Below are 19253 nucleotides of genomic sequence, written 5' to 3' on the forward strand. Positions count from 1 at the left end.
AGGCTTTCTGGTGTTTATCAGGAGACATCCATCACTGTCTCAGCATTACCTGCACCAAATCCAGGTCACATGCAGTTATAAATGTATCTTGTACTCTAATGTCACAACCCTTGGCTGGTTCTAAGGCAAGAAGAAAAAATTAGATATTCCTACAAGAATACATCAACCTAAACAAAGCCAAACAGTCACGAGGCAGAATGTACTGAAGGAAACAAACTTCTTTGTTCTACAAGAATAACATTGTGAGCATGAGGAAGGCCCAGAGGTTACTAAAAAGAAACAGAATGGGCATATGGGGTCACTTCATGGGAAGACAGCAGGCGTGATTTATGGCATAGCTGTATGAGAGTAAAGACTCCGTGTGCTATGTAGGACAAAGGAAGGAAGGAAGGCAAGCTTCTCTCATACCCCTCCCTGCAGCCAGAGAATAGATGAAGATAAATGGACCCAGAACATAAGGAAAGATATTTGATTAAAAAGGAGTAATAATTTTTTTTTTCAGGAATCAGTTCAGACTTAAGAGAAAAACAAACATGTTTTGTGAGATTCTGGCACATTAACCAATAAATCTATCAGGGGGGACAAAGGGTATTTTTTTTTTTTTGAGACAGGAAAGATGTGCTTGAGATACAGACACCTCAAAAGAAAAAAACATTGCAGAAAGGAAAGTGAAAGCTAAAGCCCAGCTGCCACAGGCTAGTGAGTCATCAAATGGTGCAAAGAGGCTCCTGTGCATCCCTGCCAGCCCCCTCCCCCCAAAAAAAAGAAAACCCAACATGTAAACTAATGTTTCAGAGCTGAAGTTAGTCATTATCACAAAACAAATGGCTCTCTTGAAGTCTATAGTCAACAGAAATCTTTTATTTAAACTCCCTTAAACAAAATATCTATTCTGATTCATCTTAAGGGCTCATTAAGTGTGCAAAGTGAAAGACATATGCTAAGGAAATTGACCTATATCTTCTATGTCTTAAATCATCCGATAGATATGCTCAGTCTCTTTACCCCTGAGTCAGCACCGAAATGTCCTTTAGAAGAGAACTTCCTGAGTGTCCTGTGAAAGAGGGCTGGGGTCTGAGAAGGACATCTACCTCTGTTAGCGCCACATCAACACCTGTACTAACAGCCTTGATTTGTGGTAAAAGAGGGTCAAGCCTCGGACAGACAGGAGAAAGGAGGCAGTGACTCCTGGCAGAGAGAGCAAATAAGCGAGCAGAGCAGGATTTTGCAGGGGGAAGATGGAGTTAGAATGTGTAGTTCTTGATCAGAAGTAATTGCTGGAGAGACCAGCTCATGCTATGAGAATATACTCTCCAAAAACCCTCCTTTCCCTTCTAAAGGGTTTTTCTATTAGAGGAGGACCCACAAAAGGCCAAGAATCTGGAGAAGATTCTATGGAAACTATTCTTAACTCTCATATTTTCTTGAACAAATCCAATTTCACAAGATATTCTTTTAACAAAAGCATTTTGATAGGTATGTATCTCAAGTATGATTTCATGGAAATGCTCTACAAGACTTTCTATACAAATGATCATTTTTATTAAAATTATTTTTTGAAATCATAATGGTTTTAAAGAAAAAATAACAGAACAATACCTTATTATGGAAATATGAACAATCATTTACGGAATCCATGTGTGTGAAGTGTTAAGGACACAAAGATAAATAAGGTAAAGACGTGTCCTCATAAAATCTGAAATTGTGTTCCTTGTGTACTACCATCTCTGCCTTTTAAAATAAGGAACAAGATGAATCCTCTGAGAGTCCCTGGACCAAGGTCACATGACCACATCTGAGCTGTTTAAACCTTTAAATAACCCCAGTTCTCCTAGTGAAAGCATGTATCTGACCACTGCCAGCATCTGCATCCCTCTCTGGAAACCTTCCAGATAACTTCCTGCTGGCTTAGCCCAAGGAGTCAGGGTGCTAATACTGTCTTCACCACAGTCCGCCCACTAAGTGACTGCCTTGAGCTCCCTAACTCACTGCTCTGGCTTTGGACATCAGCACGTCCATAGGTATCTCTAGCCCAGTGATGGCGAACCTTTTGAGTTCGGCGGGTCAGCATTTTGAAAAACCCTAACTTAACTCTGGTGCCGTGTCACAAATAGAAATTTTTTGATATTTGCAACCATAGTAAAACAAAGACATATTTTTGATATTTATTTTATATATTTAAATGCCATGTAACAAAGAAAAATCAACCAAAAAAATGAGTTCGCGTGTCACCTCTGACACGTGTGTCATAGGTTCGCCATCACTGCTCTAGCCTGTGCCTCTGTGGGATCCGCTTCCTGGACTGGCCCCTGGCATGGCCTCACCCTCTTTCAGAGAAGTAGAAAGACTTGACTGAGTAGAAGCTCTGAGGACAAAAATCCACCAGTCCATTTTTCCTAATTACTCCCTACCTCTTGGCTGGTGCCACATTAATATTTACCCAACTTCAGTCCTGCTCAGCCTGGGTCAACATTGAACAATCTGGAGAAAGGGTTTTCCTTGCTTCCTTGCCTGCTTCTCAGGTCTTTCTGCTCTCTGGGTCATGGCCTTAAAAATGAAGGTTGTCATGGCTTCAACCATCTAATTGTGCAAGTTCTAAACCTGGAAGTCATTCAAAAACCATCTTCCCTTTCACACCCATTATTCAGTTCATCTGTTTTTACCTGCTTAATTATCTCTCACGTCTATTTCTTTCTCATTTTTCACTGCTGCCATGACCCTCTTCAAAGGTCATACTCTTTCAGTGAACTATTGAAAGGCTGATATTTGACACTTCACCTCTACTCTTTTTTTCATTAATCCACTCTCTGTATCTCACATCACTACCTGTTTCTATCTCTGAACACTAGCCATGCTGGCTTTCTTTTTATTCCTTAAGTGATCTCCTTAACTGCAGAGGCTTTGCACATGCTGTTCCCTTTGCCTGGAATCCCCCTGTCTCCTCTTACCTCTTTAACTAGTCAATCTTTACTGATCTTCAGACTCAGCTCAAGAATCAAGAAGGCTTCTCTGACCCCAAAGACCTTATGATTCTCCATTCTATGCTTTTCCACTCCTTTCCTTTATTTGTATATTTATATGACCTTTAAAAAATCAATGCCCATATCTCCCACTATCCTGTAAACACTTGTAAACAGAAACTATATCTGTTCCATTCACTATTAAATTCTAAGCAATCACCACAGTACCAGATTCTGAGTAGGCAATCAATTAATATTTCTTAAAGAAAAAAAAATAAATGAATGAAGAATTTATAGTAATACAGAGCTCAGGTTCTAGAGACAAACTCTATTGTGTTTGAATCTGGGATATATCATTTACAAGGTGTGGGATTTTAGGTAAGATACCTGACCCATGCTTCAGTCTTCACATCTTTTTAAATGGAAGAAATACAGGTTCTTACCTGCATTCATAAAATTCAAATAAAATATCTACCAAGTATTTAATATATGGCCTGATACATAAAGAGGACATAATAAGTGACCTGCTAACAAGAGAATATATCCAATGATATTGCAACAATAGAATGATGGAGTTACAGAGGACAGGATGGTGGTGACAAGGCTTTTAGTAATCAAAGGCCCACAATACCAACTCCACTGTTAAACAATTACTTTCATAGCTGTCTATTTGGGTAATTCTTTTCTCTCCTCTAGATCAGATTCTGTATAGAGGTAACAAGCATGATGTATATTTCAGTATGGATGAGTTTCATAACAGAGTCCCAAGCTCAAGACCTAGGCTCAGGCCTAGAGAGTCACATACAGCTGCAAAGCCAGACGGTACAATGAATCAATGAGCTCTGTTTTCTTCATTTAGATCATCACTGGTGTCTCTGTTTAACAAAGGTTTTTATTCCACTTCCGGGTACAGTTTGGAGAGGAAACATTAGCCTTTCCAAGAGATATTATTGATGTGTCGTGACAAGAAAGAATATTCTCAATCATTCCTATCCCAGAAAACTCAGGAGTTTGGGTTATCCTAAGTTGATTCTGATGTGTAGGTGGTGGAAGAAACAAAATATCCTCATTGTTCCCACAGTTTTGCAGGCTTTAAGCTAATTCTTACAACATAATCTGTTCATAAATTTCAAACTATCTGCATTGAAAGAAACAAAGCAGAAAGCAACAGTGCCAATTCCTGTTCAGGTGTTTGGAAAGATGCTTCCTTTTGAGCAAAACCTTCAACCTGCTGGACACTCATAAACTGAAACTCGCAAGGAACAGAGGACAAGGCAGCTTTAAAGTCCAAGTACCCTGAAGGGTCATTCCTGTGAGCAGGGCAACCCAGGCCTAGAGGAGTGACAACGCCCCTCTTCCTTCACCAAAGTCACCCACTTCATACAGGCGTCAGCATACATTTTTGGTGAGCAAATATTTCACTTGGAGAGTAAATACAGGGGTGGGCAAAAATAGGTTTATAGTTGTAATACAAATAAGTAATACAATAATCAATAAGTAATAATAATATAAGAAAAAACTCTTTCTTGTACTCACAACTGTCTACCTACCTTTACCCACCCTGTATCTTAGACTTTCAGAGACTTCGAGTCTCTGCTGCCACTACTTAGCTCTGCCTTTGGGAGAAAGGACCACAGACTATACGTAAAGGACTGAGTGTGGCTGTGTTCCAATAGGGCTTTATTTATACATTAACATTTTAATTTCATGAAATTGATGCATCACAATATATTATTCTTCTTTTGAATTTCCCCCCCTAAACATTTAAAAATGTAGAATCCATTCCCAGCTTACAAACCTTGCAAAATTCTGTGGAATAACACTTCACATACGTTTATAATTGCAGCTTCACACACAGGAAGCTTTGCTTGAGCCCTTCACTGCTCCGAGAGGCGGACAGGGCAGTGATGAGAGGCCCTGATTAAAACCACAGCAATTAAGGTTTAGAAAGTCCAAGAGAAAGCGGTAAAAACAACTCTGCATCCGAGCCAGGGCCAGAGCCCACTTCCAGCTCTAAGTACACAGCTGGGAGCCGAAATGCACAGCATTTGTGGGTAAATGCACCTACATTTGACGAAATTACTATTGACCAAGTAAATGTCAGTATTATGCACATTGTAGATCTGTACTCTGTTCACCATCCCAACCTCAACTTTTGTCTTCACTACTCTGCTGGGTGAACACTGTCCCCTTACAATGTCTGTCCACCTCCAACATGGAACCTTATCTGGAAATAAGGTCTTTGCCAGCTTATTAGTTACGATAAGGCCATACTGGATCGCAATGGGCCCTAACTCCAATGACCGGCATCCTTATATGAAGAGGGGGGAACATGCAGAAGGACATGGGACAGCAGGCTGGCTGCAGCTGCAGGCCAAGGTGCGCCCAGGATTGCCAGTGACCACCAGCAGTGAAGAGAAAAGCATGGACCTGTCCAATCAGAGCCTCTGGAGGGAGGCCCTGCCTACACCTTGATTCCAGATTCATAGCCTCCAGGACTGTGTGAGAATAAAATTCTGTCATGTTAAGCCACCCAGTTTGTAGTAATTTGTTACAGCAGCCCTGGGAAACTAACACAGCCACCCTCACTAGCGCTTTATACTCTAGAAATACCTTTGAATTTTATGTCCCTAAAGACATTACTCATGTCGACACCCCACTCAGAAGAGCCCTTTCTCACTGTTCTTCATTTGGGCTCACCCACACCTGTCCTTCAAGAATCAGCTCAGTGTCCCTTTCTCTAGGAAACCTTGCCCTGTCCTATCCTACCCAGAGAGGCTGGAAACCCCTCCTTGTGCCCAGGTGGTGGCCTAGGCCTGTCTACAGTAGCACTTATCACACTATATTAAAAGACCCACCTGCCGAAACCGGTTTGGCTCGGTGGATAGAGTGTCGGCCTGCGTACTGAAAGGTCCCGGGTTCGATTCCGGTCAAGGGCATGTACCTGGGTTGCGGGCACATCCCCAGTGGGAGGTGTGCGGGAGGCAGCTGATCGATGTTTCTCTCTCATCGATGTTTCTAACTCTCTATCCCTCTCCCTTCCTCTCTGTAAAAAATCAATAAAATATATTTAAAAAAAAAAAAAAAAAAAAAAAGACCCACGCACACTCTAGATCAGCAATTCTCAACCTGTGGGTCTCGACCCCTTTGGCGGTCGAACGACCCTTTCACAGGGGTCGCCTAAGACCATCCTGCATATCAGATATTTACACTATGATTCATAACAGTAGCAACATTACAGTTATGAAGTAGCAACGAAAATAATTTTATGGTTGGGTCACAACATGAGGAACTGTATTTAAAGGGCCAGAAGGTTGAGAATCACTGCTCTAGGTCCTGATTTCTGTTGAAGAAGGTTCCAAGTCTTTTCACCTTTGTACCCCCAGCACATGAAACAGGTAGAAAGTAAGGGGTTTGGAACGATGCTTCCTATTGAGCAAAACTTCAACCTGCTGGACACTCATAAACTGTTCCTCACAAGGAACAGAGGACAAGGCAGCTTTAGAAAGTAAGTGCTTTCTACCTGTTTCAAGACATGGCATGGTGGGTGAGTTTGCAGTCCCAGAGGAAATTTATTTTTTTTATTTTTTTTTATTTTTTTGCTTTATATTTCCCCAGCCTTGTGTATGCCACTTACCAGTTATGTGACCAGAGTCCAGTTACCTAATCTCTACTTCAGGTTGCTTCTCTGAGGGCTACATTGCAGAAAAGTTGGGAGAATTAAATGTGTTAATGTATGCAAGCATTTAGAACATAGGGAAGTGCCTGAAAAGTGACAGCTACTATTATTTCTCTGACCCAGAACAACAGTACTCTCAGCTCTGGACCCAGCGATGGCTGCAATGCCTAAACATAAAATACAGTTTCAAGATATGAGGAAGACGCCTGGGAATAGGATTTGGGGAAGCAGGGAGAGTCCTGACCTCAGGCTTGACCAGTTTGGATCAAGCATGGTGCTTCTCTGGGCTTTATTTTCACCTTTGTAATAAGAGTAGGGGAGGGGTTTGATTACACTGAGTCCTCCCAACCTGCAATCCGGGGTGTTTAGGTATCTGTGAAAATAATATTGCAGGTTCTCAAGCAATGCTGAACACTTCAGGCCTAAGGGAAATCAGGTAAATATGTAGCCCTGATAAGCCTGCTCACACTAACCAAATGTCAAGTTCCTCCACTTACAAGGAATTATATTAACTCCAGATAAAAACACCATTTACTTAGTACTGACTAGAGATTTGGATTGGCAGTTAGTTATCTTTACAGAACAAAAAAATAAATAAATAAACTAAATCACCTTTATACTTAAAAGTGCTATTTCCCAAACAGATGGGTTTTTTTTGAAAGCACGTGACCCCTGGGTAAGAAGATAATAAAAAGGGCCATTGGTGAAAGACTGTGATTATCAATGCACTAGAGGATTGCTGAAGCCTGTTCTTGGCTCCAACGCTCAGGGGATTACTGAAAGTCGCTCTAAAGCAATCAACTATAACAATTTATTTCACGTGTAATTTTACTCTGTGGCATCAAGGGGAAGATGTCTTGCTCTAAATTTTCAAGGGGAAAAAAAATAGAAGACCCAAAGGATGATTCTGAAAAGTAAAAGCATATGAAGGAGGAATTTTAAACGCTAGGAATGCCAGGACAGCAGACAAAAATAAATTTAAGTTTTTAAACAACAAGAGCAACAAACGGTCAAATGACCTGCCATAGAAATGATAATAGGACTTAGCAATAATAGTAGACCTTGCCATTTATCTGCATGTAAATGTGCAGTTCCTATGTATTCCAGAGGGCTAAGAAGGGGATGGGAAGGATGGCTGCCATTACTCACCAGCCCCACCAATCTCAGGAATCACTGAGGGCACAAGGTTCTTTAGAGGTCAGGGTCTGGAAAGGCAGCGGTAAGTTTTCTCTTTTTAGAAGCCTCTCACTTGGGTATTCAGGGAAGCCAGGAAACTGCTCTCAACCCTGTGACACTGGCATGCAAATCCCAGCTCCTGGAAGCAGGGCAGATGGGAGCATGGGCAGAAATGGAAAAGCAGGTGGAAGAAAGTGTTACATCCTTCCAAGAACACAGGTGCTGGTGGGAAGAGGATCAATAATAATAATAAAGCACGCAGAAAGCACTTTGAAAGCAAAGTACTACATAAATGTCACCTCAGTTGGGCCTTATGACAAACTTGTACGTTAGATATTATTGTTATCCCATTTTACAGACCAACCAAATAAAGACCCACCCAATGAGCACAAGAAAGGTTATTTATTCAAAGCTTGCTATAGCAAAGAATCAGCCACTGTCACGTATTTGGAGGAGATTCAAAGGCAAGCAGAAAAGGGGGAAAGCTTTATGATGGATAAAAGGGAGGCCCTGGTGTGAGGGAGCTGTAAGTGGGTTAACTAGAAGAGGACATCCTCTGTGATTGGTTAGGAAGCATAGGTGGCTTTTTCTGGTTGGTCCTAAGTTGGAAGTGAGGACAAAAATTAGGGAAGCTAAAAGGTAGTAATCAAGCCCTGTCCATTTGGGGACTATTGTTACCAAGGTCACTGTTTGGCTTCCCTGGGTGGTTACTAGGGACAGTGGTCAGAATTCCTATCAGTCTGATTTAGGCAGACTTTCTGGGATGGTTACTGTGCATTAAAGGCTTGGTTTTCTGGACAAAGTTCTGTTTTTATATATGACCTTGCCGTTGTCCATCTGTATACTCAGTCTCTTAATACTTAGGAATGAGTCTGTACAAAACAAAGTTTGCCCAAATAATTAGCAACAGTGACTCTCCGAGCCCTGGAGAGGGACAGGGTGTGACCTCTGCACTTCATCCAGTATGCCAAAATGCCTAGTGCAGTGATCGGCAAACTGCGGCTCGCGAGCCACATGCAGCCCTTTGGCCCCTTGAGTGTGGCTCTTCTACAAAATACCGACTTCTGCACACGGGCCACAAAGTTTCAATCGCACTGTATGTGCGCGCCCGCACGTGGTATTTTGTGGAAGAGCCACACTCAAGGGGCCAAAGAGCCGCATGTGGCTCGTGAGCCACAGTTTGCCAACCACTCACCTAGTGGAAATCATACATTCACCTATGAAATATTCACATAGCCTCATAAAAGCTCCAACCATGTCTTTCAAAAGTAAGATCACTATATTGTTTTTCCTGTTTACTCATTTGCTTTAACACTAATAAGTCATAAGAAAATGATTTAATAAATCAAAGGTAGATCAACATTTTCAAAATAGAGATACATCAAAGGAAAAATCCCTCAAATCCTTTCAAGTACATCTTGATCTAAAACTCAAAAATCTTTCACTCCATAAACTGAGCCTGAGTGGGTGAATCATGGGTCTGACCAGAGTAGCAACACCATGTCTTGGAGGAGCACAGCTTGCGTCCAGTGCCCCCTTTCTGTCTGTCTGACCACGCCCTCCCCAGGAGCTCAGATAAAAGTACAACATTCATGGTCAGAATTTGAATGGATTCAGCTCATTGTCAAGTGTCCCTGCACTCAATGTCTCTGACTATTGGGATAAGACACTAAATGGCTATTGAGTAAAGCAATACAGACCCCTTTGCTGGATAACTTTGAAGGGAAAAAAAAACTAATTCTGTCTCTCTTCTAATAGATACCTGATGGAAAGCATGACTCCAGTGTAGCTAAAGGACTCTGAGGTAACATGGAACTGGCTTAGGCTGACTCTCCTGTGCTTTCATACATCCTTTTGATAGAATGCCCCTGTCTTCCTTTCTCACTCCTACTGCCTCCATCCAGTACAATCCATTCAAGACCAAAGACCCCAACTCAAATGCCAACTCTTGAGTAACACCCTCCCTGGTAGGATTTCCCTGGCATAATCACTTGTTCTTTGTTTCCATGGGACTTTGTGAAGAATGTTAAGAAACACCTACATGGTGGCATTATATCTATTTTTTATACAATGTTAATCTCCCTCACTATATTATGAGTTTCTTTTATACAAGTCTGTGTCTTATTTACCTCTCCTTCCTCAATGCCTGACATGTAACAATGCACCTCACTACCTATTCTTTCATTTCATATTCCAAAGCCCAGTGAGAAAGTATGATTATTTAGCGGTATTGAGGAAACTGAGGCTCACAGAGATCAACTACCTGTCCAAAGCCATAAGGCTGAGCACTGGCAGAACTAGACTCAGTCCCACATCTTAGCACTTGCCAAGTTTTCATGGCATCCTTTCCCTCCAATAAGCTCTAAATGCTGCTTCACTGAGGCAGAAACGAAAACTCCACAGTGTTCCAGATTACCAGTATCTGTGAATGAGCAGTTCACTTTGTGATGCTAACAGGCACGCTTGCAATGCGTTAACAGCACCAGCCCCAATGCTCACTACCTTTGGTCATATGCCATTCTCACTCTCTCTTTTCTTCCTTGTGAAGAATATACAAGTACAGCTTTGTCAAGTTTCTTCAATGATTATGTATTAATTTTTAATAAAGAAGACCAGCATCTATGTGGCAGCAAAGGAAACAGGATCACAAGCTGAGAAGGGTATAAATTCTATACCTGCAGCCTCCTCTGACTCAGAGGTTAAGGAATGTCTGTGTTTAATCCTCAGTGTTTCTCATGGCTATGAATATGTCTCTCATTGTTGGTGGGACTGAAAATTGGTGCAGCCACTATGGAAAACAGTATGGAAATGCCTCAAAAAACTAAAAATAGAGCTGCTATGCAACCCAGCAATTGCACTTCTGGGTATTAACCCAAAGAAAATGAAAACACTAGTTTGAAAAGATATATGCACACCTATATTCATTGCAGCATGACTAGTAATAGCCAAAATATGAAAGCAACCTTTGTGTCTATTGCTAGATGAATGGGTTGAATGGATAAATAAGATGTTTATATATATTAGAATATTGCTCAGTGATAAAAATAATGAAATCCTGCCATTTGCAACAACATGAATGGATGTAGAGGGTATTATGTTAATTGAAATAAGTCATACAGAGAAAGGCAAATACCACATGATTTCACTTATACGTGGAATTTTTCTTAGAAAATCAAAACAAATGAACAAACCAAAGAGATTCACAGAAATAAAGAACTGATTATTTTTATTTGCAAGATATGTACAGTCCTCATTATAAATGAACAAATTGGCATCCTGTTTTACACACCAAAGAGAAAATAAAATATGTAAAAAGCAAAGTATCTGTTATTCTAGCAGGTTTGCCTCTTAGGTCATGTCCCCTACTCTGTCTTCTGATGGCTCTTGTCTCTTTCACCCAGCCCCTCTCTGTACTGGCACTTCTGTGCATTCTTTAGGGACCTCTGCCTGGTCCCAGCACAGTTATCATCAAAAAGTCCTCATTACCACATTGGCAAGTTCTGGCAGGAAAAAGGGAAGGCTTGCTTACATGTAATATTTTTTATAATACTTAATGAGAACTGTTTCCACTCACTCAGCTTTCCAACTACGCTGGATGTGGCTACAATTCCTTGATCTGCAAAGTTCTTAGCAAACACAACAAATTGCCTAAGGATATCACAAGGTGCCAGATACTCACATTTTCTGACCGGAGCCTCTTGGCAGGACACCCACCGTCCCTGGGGTGAAGCATGTAGTACAGTCGGACTTTGCTTGCATGTTTTCGACTCTGGGAAGGAAAAGCAAAAGCAGATACTGAAAAAGAGAAGGCATTTTAAATCCTTGCAAACACAGCCCGTGACTGCAAATGCCAATAAGCACTTTTATTAGAAAACACTTCTGCACGCTCCTGTGAGTTAAGTGGGATAAAGCTCAGATAGGTTAAGTGACCTGCCCAAGGTCATAAAGCCAATATAATTTGAGGATTAGAAAACACACTTAATGAAGAAAGGTAAGAGCTTTGGGATCTTTTAGCTTGGAATGGATAATATATTTAATTGTTCTCAAAAGTAAGAACAGGTTAGCAGAAGGAATCATACAGGGTTCAACTATGATGAAGAGCCAGGTTCTCTACTTTCTCTCTCACGCCTGTGCCCTGCCCTAAGGAGCCATGCCCCCGGGAGTCAGGCACCACAGCATCTCCAACAGAAGCCATCTCCTCGGTTCCCGTACCTGAACCTCAATAATAAGCTATCAAAAGAGCTTCCCAAAGTCAGATGTCCTGAGCAAACAAAAAATATCATCTGTTCATCTGAGGTCTGATCAGAGCTCAAGCTCCATGCCTGTAGCACACCCTGTGGACAAAAAAAAGCCTCCTGTCCTGCAGGATTAGCAGGACTATCCACTTCTGCCTGCTGAGGAGTCCACGCTCAGCCTGGAGAAACTGACCCTTCTTTAGTCCCATCTTTCCTCTACTCTTTTGTCCAATTGAGACTCCACCCAAAATCCCCTCGACTTTAAAGAACATTGCAGTTCTATAGTCTCTATAATATGATTTCTTTCTAATTTACCTTTATTATTGAAAGTATTACAGATATCCCCATTTCCCCCCCCCATTGACTCCCTCCATCCTGCTCTGCCCTGCCCCAACCAGGCAGGCCTGCCCCGCACTAGTGTCTGTGTCTATGGGTTATGCATATATGCATATAAATTCTCTGGTTAATCTCACCTCCCCTCCTCCTTCATTCCCTCTGAGATTCGCCAGTCTGTTCCATGCTTCTTTGTCTCTGGATCTATTTTGTTTATCAATTTATTTTGTTCATTAGATTCTACTTATACGTGGAATCTATAATGTGAATTTGCCTTGAATTTATTTCTACCTAATTCTAATCCTCCGTCCCCTTCTTTTACTCAGAGATTATTTCTCCTTTTCCAGGCCTCAGCTCCATTTTGCCTTTACTGACAGTTGGGTTCTAGCCAATCTCCTGGATGATGGTTTGTCTTCATTGATTAGTCACACAGCAAATTGCATCTTGTTTACAAGATATATTGTAAATCCTTCCTGTCTGGTTTTCCTCATTAATCACTTTTTTAATTCCTTTTTTATGCTTAGAGCGAGAACACTGTGCTTCTAAACAGTCCCTGAATACTTTGAAGGCCTTTAAATGGGTTTAAAAGTGCTATTGTAACATGAAAAATATGTAGAAGCACTGGTTTGATTCGTAATGCATTTGTATCCATTTCTAGGATGCATAGTAATTTTATTTATTTTAATTGAATTTTTTTGAGAGCGAGAGAGAAAGGAAGAGAGAGAGAAACATCAATGTGAGAAAGAAACATCGATCAGTTGCTCACTTGCCTCCCATACACACCCCAGTGGGGAACAGAACTCACAGAGTATGTGCCCTGACTGGGAATTGAACCCATGACCCTTCATTGGATGGGGTCGTGCTCAACCAACTGAGCCACACTGGCAAGAGCTAGGATGCATAGTAATTTTAAAGCCAGGCTTATCTGGAAGATTAGTAGGACAGAGAAATAGAGACCTAAGTGAACCCGTGTCAAATGATTTCAACTCTACTGTTCAGTCTCCACATTTTTGAGAACGACTCAGTGCAAACTGGTATTTTTTCTTTTTCCAGATAAATAAGTTGACTACTAAAATATGTACACATTTTCTACAGTTCTGTATGCCTTTTGTAAGAAGAGGTAGTGGTAACATTAGGAATATACTGCTATAGACAAGAACATTAAAAAAAAAAAAAAAGAAAACACACAAGCTGCTGACTGTGGCCACAGAGCCTGGGCTGGTGAAAAGCACAGCAGACAGGTAATTGGTGAAAAGACAAAGTGATAATAATGAGAACTCAAATATGGCTGAAGTGGGTTTTCAATTTTTCATTTGTTACCATAGAAAAATTTCTTATCACAGTTCCTACATCATCAATCTATTCAAAGCCCTGGATTCTCAGAGAATAAAATTGTGGCAAAATTGGAAATCTCATAATGCAGCCTTTTTGTGACTGGTTTTTTTTTCTCTTTCCTAAAATATTACCCTTATTTTATAAAGACTCTTCCCAGCAAAGGCAGAGTTCACTGGGTTATTTAATTGCAGTTTGATAAACTAGCAAGAACTTGTTAACTGAAAAGAAACAGAAATAAATAGTAAACTCTGCTATGAAGCCATGCTACGAGGAGAGATGTTGGGGTTTAAGGAGTATTATCAAATGTTACCAATTGCTGTTCATAAATGCTGGTTTTTCTCCACCAGTTCCCCCAGCTCCAACTCTGATGGGAGGAGGACTGACTCCCCTACAGATACTACTTTTGCCCTTGTGTGTGAGTGAAGTGAAACAGCCTGATTTGGGAATGATACTGCAGGTGTGGCCCTTTTGTGTGGTCACCTCTTTCCCCTCTCACTGCTTTTCCAGGCTGCCAAGGCCGGATCCAACGCCTCCCAGGCACCAGCCAACCCTGACTTTGGACTGGAAGTAAAAACTCCAAAGACAATGAGAGGCGTGTGGAGTGGCCCTCCCAGTCGGGCTGATTCACACCCAAAACCATTTCCTAAGGATGCTGGTTGAGAAAAAGAAAGAGGTTCCCAGCAGAATGTTCTGGGGCACTCAACACCGGCCCAGCCTCAGCACTGGGGTGTCTTCAGCACCATTCAACAGCAGGGTGCAGCGGTGTGAGCCTTCCTTACGCCCCTCACTCCCCCCCCCCCCCCCTAAGGCTCACTCACTTCTTTCTCCAGGCAGGACACTCTGAGTCACCTACAGTGACTTCCTTCACCTGGCTGTCCTCCACCACTTAACTAACTCAATTGCTTGATATTTGGCATGGTAATCTCACTTCCTTCTATTTATTCTAAAAATAAAACCTTCCCCACAGAAAGTTAAAATTAAATTTGAGCAAAGATGTTCATTTTGGTATTATCTAAAAAAAAACAAAAAATAATGCCAGCCCTAGCTTGTTTGGCTCAGTGGCTAGAGCATCGGCCTGTGGACTGAAGAGTCCTGGGTATGATTCCGGTCAAGGGTACATGCCCAGGTTGCGGGCTCGGTCCCCAATAGGAGGCGTGCAGGAGGCAGCTGATCAATGAGTCGCTCTCATCATTGATGTTTCTATCTCTCTCTCCCTCTCCCTTCCTCTCTGAAATCAATAAAAATATATTTTAAAAGAGATAAATGAATAAATAATGGGAAACAAATGCTTGTTTGACAAACACCCCCAGAAAGCCATAATGTGCAGTTGGAAATTGAAAAAAGACATGCTTTCTACATAATGAATGTTGAATGAAAAATGCTAAACTCAATGGTGCTCATATACTGTCATTGCAACTATATAAAAAATCATTAGTATATCAATAAGAGGTGGGGGGAGCATGATTTATTAGGGTAGAGGAAATATGGGTAGTTTTAATTTTTTCTTGCTATAAGTTTTCCTTAATGATAACCATAACTTTGCAATGTTCAAGCCATTGCAACTCCTCATTAAGTATACTTTTTACTCACAATGATTGTAATTAGTAAAAAAATAGCAAGGAGCTGGAATGCTTTTCACATGTACAGTACTAGTATAATTAACCACATTTCCACCTACCTTTGTAAATGTCTTAATGTTCAACACACACATTTTTATTGCAATACTTGGTAATTAGGTACGCATCCTTAAACCAAAGCAATGCATGTTAATTCAAATTTTAAAACTTTATTTTGGTAGAAACAAATGTGTCAGGGTAAACATGTGTGCTTTTCACAATGTGGTCACTTTGGCTTTTGGTGTCTAAATTGAGACCATGGGGCTGGGTGACAAACACTATTCAGACAACCAAACTGAGAAGACCTGGGAGAAAGCTGCTTCTGAAACTGGCTCACGCCACACGAATAAACATACACAACAACAAATCCTTCTGACTTTTTCGAAGATTTATTAATACTTAACATTTGCACTGTTTCTAATACTTTAAAAAGACAGACATGCTGCCAACTGGAAGAAACATTAAAGAGAAAAAAGTGCCCTGCATGTTAAATGCATCTATTGCAGAGTTTCAGGAGGAAAAAGGACAATTACTCTAAGGGAAGGCATGAAAAAGAAATTATAATCTTTCAATTGCACCAAGAGTCAGTCCCAGCTCTTTTTTTTTTTTTGCATTAATATTTGCATTTTAAGCAAAAGTCATTACTTTCATTCAAACCACATCAGCTTTAAGCTTCCCAGATAGGCCGAAAATTACCAACTCTTCCATTTTAATTAGAGCTCTTGCCCCCGATGGCTGGCATTGTGCGGGGGCAGACCTATCTGCAGATTGGTTTTTTTGCTGAAACAATCTCTTGGCACTCAAAGAACTAGTCTAAAGTGGAAATTCAGGCCAGCCTTCTCTTGGGGGGGAACAAGACAAACCTCTATTTCAGATGTACTGCTGTGAAAGAAGAGGGCGAACCACATGGAAATAGAATGGCTTTGTGCTTCACTTAAATAGACATCTTCCATTATCACATATAACTTTAAAAAAAAAATTGCAACTCAAATTTGCTTCCAAGGCTCCTGATTTTGGTCTCATAAAATGTGGAGATAAAGCGACTTTGTAGTTGTATAATGCTCTAAACAGCCTTTAAAATTTTTTCACATTTACCAGCTCATTTTATCCTCAAATCACAGTTGTGAGGCTGGCAAGAGAGGTGTTATTTCAAATAAGCTTTAGGATCCATTCCTGATTTCCTAGTTAATTCTTCACCATCTTATTTCATCCTAGGTATCTAATTATATCTCCTCTAGAAACCCACTAAAATAAGCCAGGAACTATAAGAAAAAGTCTGAAACAACCTGATAATTACAGAAGAGTGGTTCTCACATGCTACCAATTTCTAGCTATCTCCACCTAAATGTTTGCTGTATTTCCACCCATTCTAGGGTGAGGACCACAAATACCAAGAGTCTGACATCTAAGGCTTCCTGAGAATGATTGACTGATGAGAGAGAGAGGGTTTCCATCCCTTAGGAAGAAGGGGAAGGTGCCCTTCACACTCCGAGGTTGAGGGGTGCCAGGGCTGAGCCCCAGACAAGCCATAGCATAACTTCACTAGGAATTGCACATAAGCCAAAGAGAGTGGTGGGGATTCCTCTGATGAGTGGGCTTCTTTCCCAGAGTGATGTACCTTTCCTGAGTTCCACAGGAGGGAGGTTGGATACAGAAACCTAGAGTGGACGATGGACCAACTAAAAACCTAGAAAGAGAAAACTGGGGCCTAGAGGAGGCTTCACCAACACAGAGAAGGAAGAAATAAAACTCCTCTGCTGGAACTGCCCGAGGCCCAAGTTGTAGACCTCTACCCGGGCTGCTGGGCCACTAAAATGGTCTGGGGCTCAGCCCCGACACCCCTCAACCTTAGAGTGTGAAGTTGGGCTCTTCCTGGGCACCTTCCCCTTCTTCCTGGGAGATGGAAACCCTCTCTCTCGTCAGTCAGTCATTCTCTGGAAGCCTTGGATGTCAGACTCTTGGTATTTGTGGTCCTCACCCTAGAACGAGTGAAAATACACCAAGTGCCACAGATAAAATTGGATCAGAAGATGCTCAGAAGATTCTATGAGAAGAGCCAAAGCCAAGCCACACACACTGGGGACATGTGTCAGGCCTACGTAACAGATTTCTGTTCTGCCAGGGATGAGTGGCACCTATGAAAAGACTCTATAATGCAAAACAGGACTTTGGAAAACTCTCAAAGAGGAGACATCAGGGATTATTTTCATTGCAAAATATTTACTAGAAAAATAGAAGAAAGTTTCAAATGGTACATGTTTCATGTCATTAAGAAAATCCAAACTGAGGATAAAAGTTAAAAGATAAGATAGGACAACTGATTAAAATGAAGATGTACTGTCTGTGTTAAGGACAGTAAACATACCATAGCTTAATTTTGAAGGTCTTTCACAGAAGTTCAAAACCAGAATCAACACAGAAAATCACTGTGAAAGTCAAGGTAGAGACACTTTCTACAATGTAGAGGATTAGGATATAAAGGAGGAAGGGAAAATGGTACTGGAGACCTTGTATACAAAAGACCAGAACAAATATAACGTGGCAGAATAAACAGATACAGAAATCCCCAAAATAGACTCGATACTTTACAACCAAAAAGAAACTAGAAAAATATATCTAACTGTGTGATCTAAAAGCTTTCTAAACAACAAAGCAAAAGAAGCAGAACTAATAGCTATAATTTAAAAAATGTGTTGTTAATCTGAAATGCATATGCTTATGGAAAATAATACAATGATCAATAAATAATAATACTAGTATAAGAAAAACTCTGTTTTGCATATTCACAACTGTACACCTACTTTTGCCCCACCCTGTGTGTAAGAGGCAAACCACAAAATAGAAAAAATATTTGCAATACATAAAAAAATAATTTAATACCTTTAAGAGAAAGAGTGCTCTAACAAATTTATAAGGAAAAAACAATATTAAAATAGGCAAAGGATATAAGTAGGAATTACAGACATGGAAATAACTAAAAGATACATAAAAAGTTCATCCAAATTCTACGTTGTAATTTTTAAACTTAAAAATATATACATTTTCATCTCTTAAAAAAGCACAGATTTTCAAAATATAATCTATGTTGGTGAAGATACAGAAAAAAAACAAGACTCTTGTATGTAGCTAATAGGCATATAAATTGACACAAGCTTCCTGGGTGGAAATTTTGCAATATATATTCAACAGGCAAAAACTTGTTTGAGCTGACAATCCTACTTCTATGAATTTATATTGAGGAAGCAATCAGAGGCATGTATTGCCATATGTTTATATTAGTGAAAATGAGAAAATAAGTTAAATGTCCTAAATGAGATAGTTAAATATTATGATATGTCTATATGATAGATCACCAAGCTGCCATTAACAAGCATACTAATAACATTCAATGACATAAAAAATATCTATAAAACAAATCTAAGGAAAAAACCTCCATTTCAAACCAGACTACAAATGATGCCAAATTTTCTAAACAAAAATATATGTGTGTACATACATGTGTATTCATAGATGTAGCAACAGTCTGGGAAGAAACACAGCAAAAGATGAACACTATTTATCATGGATCACAGGTGACTTTAATTTTTCTTATGTATGCTGTTTTGGGATCTTCCAGTTCCTTAAGAGAAATAATTATTCCAGTAATTAGAGAAAAAAATAAAAATCAATCCCTTTCAACATTGATGATTTACCATTTTAATTGTCCTTCCTTAAGAAGAGGGAATAAATCTCAGAAAGACCAAGGAACTTGCTCAGGATCCCACCACTTATAAATTCTCAGAGAACAGGAATTAGATCTGTTTGTTCATTGTCACATCCCTATAATCTATTACCATGCCTGATACATAGTAGGTAAAGGTTTGTTGATTGAGTAACTGAATGCATGAATGAAAGAAAGAGGCCATCCCAGAACAAGAGC

The 19253-nt window shown here is 40.3% G+C and overlaps 1 protein-coding gene across 1 annotated transcript in view; it reads right to left on the reverse strand.

The window, feature by feature from the left end:
- Nucleotides 1-19253, reverse strand: part of ZMAT4 (zinc finger matrin-type 4) — a 330350-nt gene that overhangs the window by 193488 nt on the left and 117609 nt on the right. The window contains exon 3 of the mRNA XM_070408446.1: nt 11495-11584. Coding sequence (XP_070264547.1) covers nt 11495-11584 — 90 coding nt within the window. The remainder of the gene's footprint in view (nt 1-11494; nt 11585-19253) is intronic.

The sequence above is a fragment of the Myotis yumanensis genome, unplaced genomic scaffold (assembly GCF_028538775.1).
Source record: "Myotis yumanensis isolate MYYU_CA2020_CCGP unplaced genomic scaffold, mMyoYum1.0.hap1 SCAF_3, whole genome shotgun sequence".
In the NCBI taxonomy this organism is placed as follows: Eukaryota; Metazoa; Chordata; class Mammalia; order Chiroptera; family Vespertilionidae; genus Myotis; species Myotis yumanensis.